We start from the raw sequence: 12,467 nt of genomic DNA, 5'->3' as shown, positions 1-12,467 counted from the left end.
ATTGCAGCTTTAGCGACATTCTGACTTCTTTGTCCATCTAACATGGGATAGCTTTACCATGATACTGTCAAGTCAACCGCTAATGATTTTATAGAATGTGGAGTATACCATACACACAACGCTAAAATAGATTCGTACATTTTACACAGTGGGTAAAACACGTAAAACAATGATTTGATTCCTAAAGGATTCCAAAGCCGTTATTAGTAGGTACCAAACAAATCCAAAGAATTATGAGTTAAATTGAACTGCTAATCCCAATGAGACCAGACTCACTGAATCAACTGCTGAATCAACACTTATCCATATCCACTGATTCAATGGACCTAGGTGGGACTACCAACTGGATTTCAGCCTATGTTCAATTTTGTTCTTGTTTTTCTTAGAGAAGATCCTCACATTTACTGCAACTTACCTGTGAAACAAAACAAAATTTGAAAATGAGCCCCAAGCCATTAAGGATGCGTGGGGGGGGAGTAAAATTTTTTGACTAGGTGCATCTAAAGGAATTCACTGTTTTTTTTTTGTCTGAATCATTTTATAAAAGTCAACTTTCTCCTTGTTCTGTTGTACTTGCACACTAGGAGTAAATAGTTTTTCTCTACTGTAGTTGTGTGATGAAACTCCAACAAAATAGTGGAAATACTAATGACTCCGTAAGAAAAGTTTAATTTACATTTTACAGCTTACAAGTACAACAATTTTAACCAAACAAATGAATCCAGTGGGAAAAAATAATTTCAAAATATTTAATACTTTGAATTGTAAAATAAATATCTTTAAAGAAAACTGTTCAGGTTTCACTTTTAAGAGGCAACAGCGTGCTTAACAGTGTCTGTCTACAGTCCTTCTGTATTATTCCATAAATTAAAACACACACACACACACACAAACACACAAGGCAGTCAGCCAACCATAACAGGCAAAGGTCTGTAACAGGAACAGTTACTATAAATAAAACAGCTTAGAGCAAAACCAAAAAGAAAACAATTGTTTTATTTCTGTACATGGAGACTACAAATAATACTTTTAACACTTCATTTCTTATACAAATCAAGAAATTATACATTTTTTTACTAACACTAGTAAACATCTTAAAACCACTGAGAGCTGTTTTGCACATTTAAAATATATTGCTGTTTACTGCTAATTAAATATGAAATTCAGGAGCTTCTTCAGCAGTAAAATAGTTCTCACACTAGGAGACCACCCATGGAGTGGGCTCCAGCTGCAAAGTTCTCTTCCAACTGACAATAAACAATGCACGTGATTCTGCCCATTTATGATTTTGGTTCTAATTATATTATAAAAAATAATCTCGTGAGAATTGCACGTGAAGACAAATGTTAACCCAGTGCTGCGACCATTTTTGAACCACCAAATTTTTCTTACAAAATTTAATCTTTCACTTGGCAATCAGTCAGGTAACACATGCTCTTCACCCATCCTGAAGCAGACCTTCTAACTGAGCAAATGGACTCATAAGTTGGCTGTTCATGGCAAATAATGAGAGAGAGATCAGTTTTAATAACAAGCAGTTATTCCAGGGTGGAGAGGACATGTGAACATCTGCAGGCTTCCAAGTATAAAAGAATAAAGCCTAATGCTTCGGTTCAAATTTATTTTAATAGTTGTTACAAGCATTTGTTTTCCAAAGTATTGTAAGGTGTTCATACGTGAAAGAAGTGTGATGCATTAAAATAGTGTACAGACAGAGAAGGAAACTGAACAGCACAGAGAAAGAAAATATGAATAGTTACGTAACTTGTAAAAATGTCCAAATGATTATGAGGAAGGTTACATTTCTGAAGAACAGATGTGCCCATTCAGATTATTGAATAGATTTTCTTTTCTTAAAGCCAAAGGAAAACACAAATGACAAATTTCTCTTGCAACACCGACCATTTACTACCATTGTGATAAAAATGTATCTCCCCAAGTTTCAATAAAATCCAGTTGCAGAAAGATCTGTAAACACTTGCTGCCATTTGCAAAGTCATGAACTACTTTTCTCAATCAAACTTTAGGTTCCCAGACATTTCAGGATACTTGCAAATCATTTGCTTCCCACTCCAAGGCCATCACCCTGTTACTTCCCCACGGGCTGCTTTGCAGGCTGCTTTATTGCCAGCTTGTGGAGTTAACTGTATTTCAACAGCATGAAGCCAAAGCTTTATCTTTGGTTATTTTCACTAGGATGTCACTGTGCCAAATATGCTCTTTCTCAAAAAGCCTACGAAACTGCACACAGCATTCATTCATTTGAGTAAGAACATAGTGTCAATGTAGTTAAATGCTAATGAATGACAGCAAACCAACATCTTGTGTCAAAACTGAAACTTATTGAAGAGTACTTGATGGGTATGATGAGTAGCAGAAACCTACATGGAATTCCTTTAATCTGCTTTGTAGGGGTGCTGCAGATGGAGTAGGCACTGATTAATTCTTCAACAGAGCATCTGATTAAAATTTAAATTCACTTCAACTCAACTCAAATCCAGCAGCACATTCAATGGCATAAAGAAGCTTACTCCGCATAAGATTCTCATCATAAAACTCTGGAAGTTTCAGTAAATTCATGCAGGTACTGGCAGTGGGTAGTCGCTCTAAATCAGAACCTCCATTATGTATGCAAAACGCAGGATACAATTCCTGGGAAGGAAAAAATAATAAAGATCAAAGAACAGTTAAAGTAAAAGAACTAATAATCATATAGCATTTCCAAACAAAGCCTTTTAAATATATCCGTAAAGAAATTCTACAATCCAGACATCAATTTTTGAATTAATGTGAAACTCTGAAACATGAATAACAACTGAAACTCTTTTTTCTATTAGGAAATTTTTATACCTCCATTATTCAACAGTATAGTACAGCTGGTTCCCTAACATGCTGTTTCTTTGAAATTCTGGTCAATATTTAAGATAGAGGTAGGAGGGGTTAGTTTGGTTTTTGTTTAATGATAGTATAAGCGTATTTTGAAACTCAAAAGCAATTTGTGATGCATGATAATAATCTATTTAACATAATATTCTGTGAGGCTACCATAAATGTCTTGGACAAGCTTATAAAGCAGTGTTATTCCCAACCACTGAATTAAGACAGACAGACAGACATTACATGATCATTTTAATCAATTGTTTTGCAGCAAAAGACATTCCATATAAATAAAAGTCCTAACTATGGCTTCTCAATAGCCTATACTTGTGCATGCACATTTAAAGTATTCAAAGCACTTTGCAGTTTAAAAACGTAATTTGAAAAACTACACTATGCATAATAAAATGCACAATGGAGATTGAAACATATCACATTTCTTGTGTTATTGTTCAAAAACGAGGCATCTCTATATGAGCAAACAGGACCTATTAACATATATCTTTAAAGAAACCTTAAAAAAACCATTTTCTCTTACAGCAGTACACTACACATACAAAAGGCCTGTGATATTGGACTCTTCTAAGGAAAACCTTAAGGACTGCTGTGGGGGTCTCCAGATGCTAGGGGAGCACCAGAGGTTAGCAGTCAGAGAGTGATGTTAGATTTTTACATGAGGGTCTCGTTGGGAGTCCAGCTACTCACACAATGGCCAAAGCGTAAACAGTTTGCCTTCTGTGTGGCTCCTTCAAAGAAATATTCAGTATCAATTGGAGTAAGTGTAAGCTGGCCATTTGTCACAGAGATCTCTGCCTGCAAAAAGGCTACAGTTGTGCAAGTAGGAGATCACGCATTACTGTGTCTCTCAGACTTTATGCTTTGCCAATGCCCAACAGTATTTTGGCCTTAGAAATGGAAAGCTCTGCCAACAAGGGTAACAGAAGCCATTTATGCATCGTGGCCAGAGCTCTACTTTCCTTGGCAAAAGTGTACCAATTTCATCAAATGTGTTGGTGAGTGAAAATTGATTGCCTGGGTTTAGGAACTGCAAAAAAAGCCCCCCAAAAATCTAACACCCCAAGGCAAGAGGTTAATGAGATTTTAAGTTAAATTATTGTTTAAATGGAGGCCTTAAATGTATGTCATAGCTAAAATGCTGTATTTTTAGCGTTCCTTTCAAAATGCTAATTGAATTTTCCTACTTTAAGCTTTAAAAATGTTAAAAATGAAGTTCTATATTGAAGTGTCAAGTCAAGGGCACCATTTGTTTCATAATTAAATACTCTGCAACGGGAATCTGCAATTGCAGGGATGGGGGAAGCATCATCAATTTATCGTGTGACCTGATTGCAACTTAACAGTTTCCAACTGCACTTTAATGATTTTTTTTGTCTGTAACAATCTCATTTATTAAACTTATTAAAGTTTAATTAGCTTTAGCATATGTTATTGTGAGCTCAAGCTGCTGGCAGGGAAGATTCTCTTTAAAAAAATAGTATATCTCTTGACTGTGCTATTTATATAAATGAAGTACTTCAAGACACACTGCATCCTTCTAAATGAGTCTGAACTAACTTTAGCAAAAGGTGAAGGTTTTGCAATGTAGTATGGACAAGATTTCAAAGCCAGGCTATTAGAAAGTTATGTCCTGAACAGTAACATTTAATTATCTTCTATTTTAATACAGCTAGGTACAATTAATTACAGAAGACATTTTGCTCTAATTGCTGCCCTCAATATATTTTTTTCCTTAAATGAATCCACTTATTTCATGGCAAATACTAATTACTACTTACTGTACATGGTGCTCTTCATCTTCAAAGTACTGCAGCAGCATTTATTATACATACTGAATTGCATTAGTTTTATGAATGTTCCTCCTAGACTGCCAGGACACAGCTTGGTAACAGTACATCTCCCTCGGTATGGTGGGCGAACAATAACCACTCTTTATATTTGTGCCATTCGTCAAGCAAAGCAGTTAAACGTTAGTAACAGCTATGGCTTTTATCCGCACATGGAGGAAACAGTCCTTTTCTGCTCTAATCCCTCATGTCAAATAATATGATCTATGCAATAAGGTCTCACCAAGAGTTACAGTCTCCATAAGGATGCAGCTGAATGTAATAATATGTTTTTGGGGTGCACAGAGGGTGGGGGGAAGGGGACTGTGGAATACAATGGAAGCACACTACTGAATGTGAGCGAGAACCACAGAACTACACCCAATCAACTATACAGAGGGTTAAGTAATTTACTGAACTACAGTAGTGCCATTCTTTTTGCAAGGGTAAATTAGCTCAAACTTAAAGCTGCTTTTAAATAAATTCTAGATAATTAAAAAAATAACCCCAAAGTTACAAACATTTATTTAATGGGTAAAGCTCTGTTCATAAAGAATGATGGTAAAACATCAACCATGTGTCTGATGGGTGTCCTGGCAGAACAAGACCAAGTATTGCTGCTGCTAGGAGCAGAAAATCCAGATAAAATTCTCTGCTACCATGCAGCTTGGTAACAGTACTGTAATAAGCTAAATCACTGGCAAATCGGATACATTTTAATGATAATCCAAAAACTAAAACATGGTTCACATGTGCCTAATGGTACGATTGGCCCTTTATACTGGTCACACATGAACTAGATATTGCATAACGCACATTTTAAAAGGACTCAACTCACTGAGTTCCTCTTCACAGACCTTTTTTTAAACTGCTGATAAAAGTGAACTAAAGCCATTATTTTCAAAATATCATATTCTATTCCTGACTTTTCATCTCCAAGAATATTAAAAGAGATAAAACACACACTTCGTGTTCATGCAGCACTTCAGTTCAGTAGTTTTTCTACTAGTAACTCTATGGAACTAATCCAAAAATCGCTCCCCCTTTTACAATACAGTACTTATAGATGGGTATTAAATGGGAACAGGAAACACAAAAATGCAGAAGTTCCACTCTGGACCAGAGTGGTAGTATTTTTATATTCATAAGGAAAACTCAACAAAAGGTTCTCCAGTACAAAGGTTTTCTTGCACAAGATCCTGTTCATTTCAAGGGACCCTCAAGTTACCAAAACTCTGTTCATAGGCACAGGAAACCAAATTAAGATACGGATCTCAAGCAGAATTCAGAAAGGCAGATACCTTAAATCCCAAGAGTGGAGGTCGTGAACAGCTTGTTACAAACTTGAGTAATTTACGTTTTTCATCATCAGTGAAGCTTTCTACAACTCTCCAAAAGATTTTGATGACGGGATGATCTGCAGAATAGCCACCTACAATTTTCAAAAGTAGATAAAATTGTATTAAACTTGAACAGCACTGCTAATATAGATCTAATATATATTTGAATATATAAATATAATATTCAATATATTACATATTATACTTGAATATAACTGTAGTGTATTTCATCATGTGCAGATGCTTACTGAAGAACACATAATTCTTAAGTTACTCAACTGCTGTATTTTGGCTTTCTATTTTAATTTCTTACAGAACTCAATGTAGGAAACCAATAAGCAGATTGTACTTTAAATGTGCCAGCAACAAAACCAGCATGTGCTAAGACACATAGAACATCTGGAGTCTATGAATGCAACATAATGGGTCAACCATATTTACAAGCTTTTTCAGGGATACATTACATTTGCCACAACTGTGAGAGTCAACACATGTTGGAAACAGCCCACAGTTCCATAAATGAAGTAGTAAAACAAACACATGAAAGAGGAAAAGCAACTTACTACATTCTATGGAATACTAAATATTAATATAAATTACATAATAAATAAATTACACTTTAATTAACAGAAATTAAAAACCATAATTAGAAGTAAGACTGCATTTTATTCCGTATTACAGTAATAAACAGGTTGTTAATTTCTGAGGTCTACTGATTTATGTAAAAATATTGCTATTCATTACAACTTTATATTATACTTTGCTGTTCTCCATATTTTATTAATGGCACCTGATCTTCTACTCACCAAAATCTAAATAAAATACAACTTTAGGAACAGTAAGAACATTGCTGCTGTTCATTAAAGAAGCCCTATAACTGAATTGTTCTTAGAATTGGTGATCTGACGCATAATGTAACTTGTATGTTGTGAGCCGCCCAGAGTAGACCATGTCTAGATGGGCGGCATATAAATGCAATAAATAAATAAATAAATAAATAAATAAATAAATAAATAAATAAATAAATAAATAAATAAATAAATAAATAAATAAATAAAAATTAAGTAATCACCCATTAATTTTAATATGAAGAAAAGTTAATCATATATTTAATTATTCTGTTGATGTATATGAGAATAAACTGTGCTGAATTTTCCTATATCATGTATTTCGCTCTACGCTTAGAGAGCTTATTTAACTGCAATATACTTGCCTGAATAGTTTGTGAACGTTTTGAGATCATCTAGACTAATAGGGACCTGTGCACCAGAAATCAAAACCTAAAAAGAATGGGAGACAAACATATTTATTTATTTTCAAGCAGAACTTCCACATCTTTTTCATTTGTTCACATTATTAAATTATTTCCTCCATTGATTTAGGCAGTCGTACCTGAATTTCTTGCTGATCAAACATTCTAAGCCATTCAAGATTAACAACATTGGCAAGACCCTGCCTAAATGCGAGACAGTGTTGTCTGATCTGTTTATTTAACCTGTAGTCAGCCACAAGATGGATGTAGGCAATTCGGTTGGCGCTAGTGACAGGAATATCCTTTCCACCAGGCTTCAGTTCAACCACCTGCAAAACACAAACATTTTCTATAAAAGGTCGTGGGCAATGAATTGCAATCCCCTCTACCCCAACATTAATAATATATTTCATGACATTTTGCTAGCATAGCAATTCCTGTGCCCCCACCCTTGCAGCTAAACAATAAGTACATTACAGCACAATCAATATAGATGGACTTTTACAAAGAAGGGAGAAAAAACAGTGCTTGTCTAGAAGAACACACTAATCAGCAGCAAAGAAGATAATGTGGCCTATTTCTTCACAGTGTCTCCCACAAGGTGGCATAATGTACCTGCAGAATCTTATCCAAATCATGCAGGTCATAGTTCAACTGATGGCTGAACTGCAATGAACGTATTTTTAAAGATTTCATAATTTCAGTCAGGAAAACTTGCATAGAGCCAGAAATCAGTTCTATTCTGCCTAAATTCTGAAGACGATTTCTTTTTTACAAGAACAGGCAAACATAATACAGTGATGCTCACAGGAGTACCCAAACTACTACTAGTCAATTGTCGTGTACAGTGGTGCCTCGCTTAGCGATCGCTCCATTGAGCAATGAAATCGCTTTGCGATGGACTTTTGGCCATCGCTGGAGCAATCGCTTAGCGATGTCCTCTATGGCTAAAATTCGCTTTGCGATGATCGCAGGGAAGTGATCATCGCAAAGCGAACTTTTTTAAACAGCTGATCGGCGGTTCCAAAATGGCCACTGCAAAAAATGGCCACCGCTGTTTTGCCTCGCTATAGAGGCGCCCAAAATGGCCGCCACTATGGAGGAATTTCACTTTAAGGTAAGTTTTTAGCCCATAGGAACATATTAAACACGTTTTAATACGTTCCTATGGGCTTTTTAAAATGGCTTAGCAATTAAATCACTTAGCGATGTTTTTTCCAGAACGGATTAACATCGCTAAGTGAGGCACCACTGTACTATGTTAATGTGCCACATTAGAGTGCAACTTTCCCCAGCTTTTTACCCCTGTGGTGTATTCTAGTATTTCAGGATAAAATCTGGGAAAACACCATCTCCTGAAAATCATCGTTTGTCAGCAGAGGCACCATACTGTGTCAACTGGTCCAACACTCTCAGTATGAGAGAGTCCTCCATGACTAGGTCTAATGATGCCTAAGGAACACCATAATGCACTGCACTAAGTATTTGTTTATTAGACACGAAAACTTGTTTTTAAATCAAAATCTAATCAAGAGTACTCAATATACAGATTAATTAGATTAATTAAGAGATCCTAGTTATTTCAAAGCTGGCTGAATAGCTCAGTGGTTTAGGTTTCTGGTTACGGAGCCAGAGGCTGAGAGTTTAATTCTCCACTGTGCATCCTAGAAAGGGTAACCTGTGTGGCTTTGGGCAAGCTGGACTGTCCCAGGATGCCCGCAGAAGGAGGGAATGGTAAACCACATCTGACTATTCTCTACCTGGAAAACCTTGAAAGGCCACACCACAAGTCAGAATTGATTTGGCAGCAAATGACTATTAGTAGTAATAATTTCAAGACTGGTTTAGACATGACAAATCTTGATAGAATAAACTACAATTTATTAGACTGTACCATCACTTCCATTTATAGTGTTTATCAAACCAACATTTCTGGGCACATCTAAAATGCAGGCTAATATCAGTACAGAAATGAGGATTCTCTTCAGCAGAACTGCTCATGCAATAGACAAGAATACTTGTGTTCAAGGAAGTGTTGCATATCTCATCACCCAAGTGGTAACAGTGTCAAACTACTCATTCTGTTTAAGTCACATATGCTTGAATGGCAACTAGTGCAACAGAATGCAGAAAGATCCTACTTCAGTGCTCCAGTGAAAGTGACTGCTCCACCACTGCTCAATAGGATCTTCATCAGAATCTTTAGAAATGACCAAAACAAAAAACCAAAAAAACCCACCATGCAATATTCCGCCATTGCTATACATCACAACATTTCTGGTGTGAACAGTGTATCATTGCTCTTCTTGTGGGCTTTATTTTCAGTAGCTTTCCTTTTTCAACTGTTTTTTTTCTGACAAATATCTGGCAATGTTTCTGGGAACAGATGGGACAACTACATCACAGTTTCAGACCCCACTCTTAACTGAGTTAACTCAGAAATCTCATGATTTCAGTGTTACAGTATATGTTTCCAAACAGACATGATGGGGATTGCACCTAACACTGGAATTTCTCCAAGTTATAACAGCTTTTCTTTATTGGTATGTGAATTGCTTCCGTAGAAAGACATTCAATTATGGTATGAGATTATTCTTTTAAAATTCTCTCTTGAAAGAAACTCTGCGAAAAACCCACTAGAAGCAATTAAAATGGCAGGGATCCAAATATGTACTTTAGGAACACACAAGGATTTAGGTAAATCCTCTTGGTGTATCAGAAGATAATTTTCCAGTTTCAGACGTTTTCTGTCCAAGAAGCCCAAGTCCAAAGCTCCCTTGGGCACAGGAAACTAACTGTAAAATTCCTCTGCAGCTAAACCAAAATAACATTCGCAAACTAAATCCACTATCAGAGACAGACCACAGTTTCTACTGTATGTTAACCTGTTACAAACAAAGGGCTGGATCCAGTCTAAGTTCATTGAACATTTGTCTCAAGGAAATTAATGTAAATACAGTAGTCATGATTTAAGTCTCATTGATTTTTAATGGTACCTAAGTCCACTTAATGTAGTCCAAATCCTTGTCCTTAAAGGTTAATGATCTACTAAAAAAAGAGGGGGGGGGGAGGTGTTTGTCTATGGCATTCATTAGCCTCAAAAGACATTTCCTATAAACATTTGGAAGGTACTACATATAAGCTCACATATTTCACTTCAGAGGGTCCTTCAATGGGCATATTCTCCAATTTACAGTAGATTCATTATCTCAAATCATTGTTTCTGTTCTCAATCCTAACTGCTTAGGGGAGTTTAGGGGAGAACAACTTGTTTATATGCCGGGGATTGCTTTTATAATCTATTTTTCCACTCTGATAACCATCTACTCCAGCATTCCCAAACCTGAAGCTTTCCAGGTCTTCTGGAGTATAACTTCCACCATTCATGATCACTGAATCTCCTGACAAAAGGTGGTAGAAGTTTTAATTTAAAACATTTCGAAAGGAACAGGTTAAGAAAAACTGGTTTAGCACATAGAACTATTTGTCATGCCACTGTGAATGTCTACAAATTCAGCACCGTGGAACACAGAATTTCTCCTAGTGGGCAGAGGTGGACTATGGAGATTTCCTGCCTAACATGCAAATCTCTTCTACTGTTACATCTAATCACTGAGAGGTGATATGAAAATATGTAAAGCTATTTAAACTGCAACTACTCTGTGTGGAATCTTGTGGGGCTCTGTAGGTAAGAAAGGTGTTTTAAGGATGTGTGCTGTGTTCTCCTGGCAGGAAAGTGTTGCATGGAAATCAGTTGTGCTATACAGGCAGGAAAACTGTTTCTCTGGGCCTTATTCATAAGAGGGCATCCTTAGAATCGAATTATACTTTGTTTGCAAGATGGGAAAATCTCCAAATTCTAAGAAGTAACATCTGACCCAGGGTGGATAAAGATCAATGCTTTTTTAAAATCAAATTTATTTAAATCATGATTTAATTTTTAATTGATTTTTTTTTATTTTAAGCCATCAAAAAAACCAATCAAAAAAACCTTAAATTACAATTTACACTTTGCAAACTAAATATATTATTAGAGACAGACCTCGGTTTATATGTTAACCTGAATCAATTTGATTTCAATCAAATCCACCCTGATCTGACCTCAGACCACTTTGCTCTGGACCCACCAATTGCTGGAATACATACCAGCATATCCTGTTTTATACTTTGCATGTCAGCATTTCAGAACAATTGACTTCAGCAATTGCTTTCTGAAATACAATACAAAAGATAATGAAACAAGTACCTTGATACCAGATCATCCAAATGTTTCAATGAAAAGCCTAAGGTCAATTAAAAGCATTCTTCATTTAACTATTCTTCTTCTTTTTTTTTGAAAGAATATAATCATTCAATAATTTTCCTCTTTCAAACAGTCCAACTTGATATCAAAAAGCAAGTGCTACTACTGATATACGCAAACAGCTTTTGGCTTACTGAGGAAGATTATGTCCAGAATAGTAAACTAGTCAGAATATGTCTACTTTGACTCCCAAGCTGCCTGAACAGCAGTTGTGGCACACGTGCCTTATCACTATGACATCTGAATGCAAATGTTGCTGAGAAATTAATAGTTAACTGGCTATACTAGGAATGGAAAAAAACAAATCTCTTACCTGTGCCTCACCTAAGTCATTATTCACCACAGTAAAATTCAGCCCCAGTTCTTCTACGTCCCCTTCATAGCTCTTAAGAAAAAGCAGGTTCTTGTACATTTCAGGATCTAGAGAAGCCAAATGATGAATGTCCACATCTGCGCTGGTCCCCAGCAACTTAGAAAGGAAAAAACTGGCGAATGGGAGCTCAACAAGCATGTTTTCATATAAAGCCTTTAAAAAAAACAATAAAGGAAACAGCTGAACATTAATTTACTCATTTTGCTATATTTCCAAAATCTGAAAATTTTCATACATTCTTTCATTTCAAAAACTTCCAGTTGATCTCTCCATTAAACACACAATCTCCTCCATCTATGAAAATTGTATACATTCCCCACTCTCCTCTTTGTATTGCACACTCCATATGTAAGCAAGTAGCCAGGCTGTACTATGTCAGCTACTCAATCATCATTGTTCATCCTATGAAGAAAAGCTCAATATCTTTATCCAATAAACATAAAAATACAATTTTTTTTCATTATGGCAGTTAGTTGTC

The 12,467-nt window shown here is 35.9% G+C and overlaps 1 protein-coding gene across 3 annotated transcripts in view; it reads right to left on the bottom strand.

Annotated features, from left to right (window-relative positions):
* Positions 1 to 977: 977 nt before the first annotated feature.
* Positions 978 to 12,467, bottom strand: part of UBE3C (ubiquitin protein ligase E3C) — a 64,048-nt gene continuing 52,558 nt past the window's right edge. For 2 of the 3 annotated variants that reach the window (XM_020779712.3, XM_073002891.2), the window contains exons 19-23: positions 11,930 to 12,142; positions 7,454 to 7,642; positions 7,275 to 7,341; positions 6,023 to 6,153; positions 978 to 2,652 (exon numbers count right to left, since the gene is read on the bottom strand). In XM_020779712.3, coding sequence (XP_020635371.3) covers positions 2,482 to 2,652; positions 6,023 to 6,153; positions 7,275 to 7,341; positions 7,454 to 7,642; positions 11,930 to 12,142 — 771 coding nt within the window. In that variant the 3' untranslated portion in view covers positions 978 to 2,481. The remainder of the gene's footprint in view (positions 2,653 to 6,022; positions 6,154 to 7,274; positions 7,342 to 7,453; positions 7,643 to 11,929; positions 12,143 to 12,467) is intronic. The other variant, XR_013537730.1, reaches the window with a different exon arrangement.

This window comes from Pogona vitticeps, chromosome 6, assembly GCF_051106095.1.
Source record: "Pogona vitticeps strain Pit_001003342236 chromosome 6, PviZW2.1, whole genome shotgun sequence".
Taxonomy (NCBI): Eukaryota; Metazoa; Chordata; class Lepidosauria; order Squamata; family Agamidae; genus Pogona; species Pogona vitticeps.
Note: the sequence above shows the minus strand (reverse complement) of the source record. Positions and strands in the feature narration are given on the sequence as shown.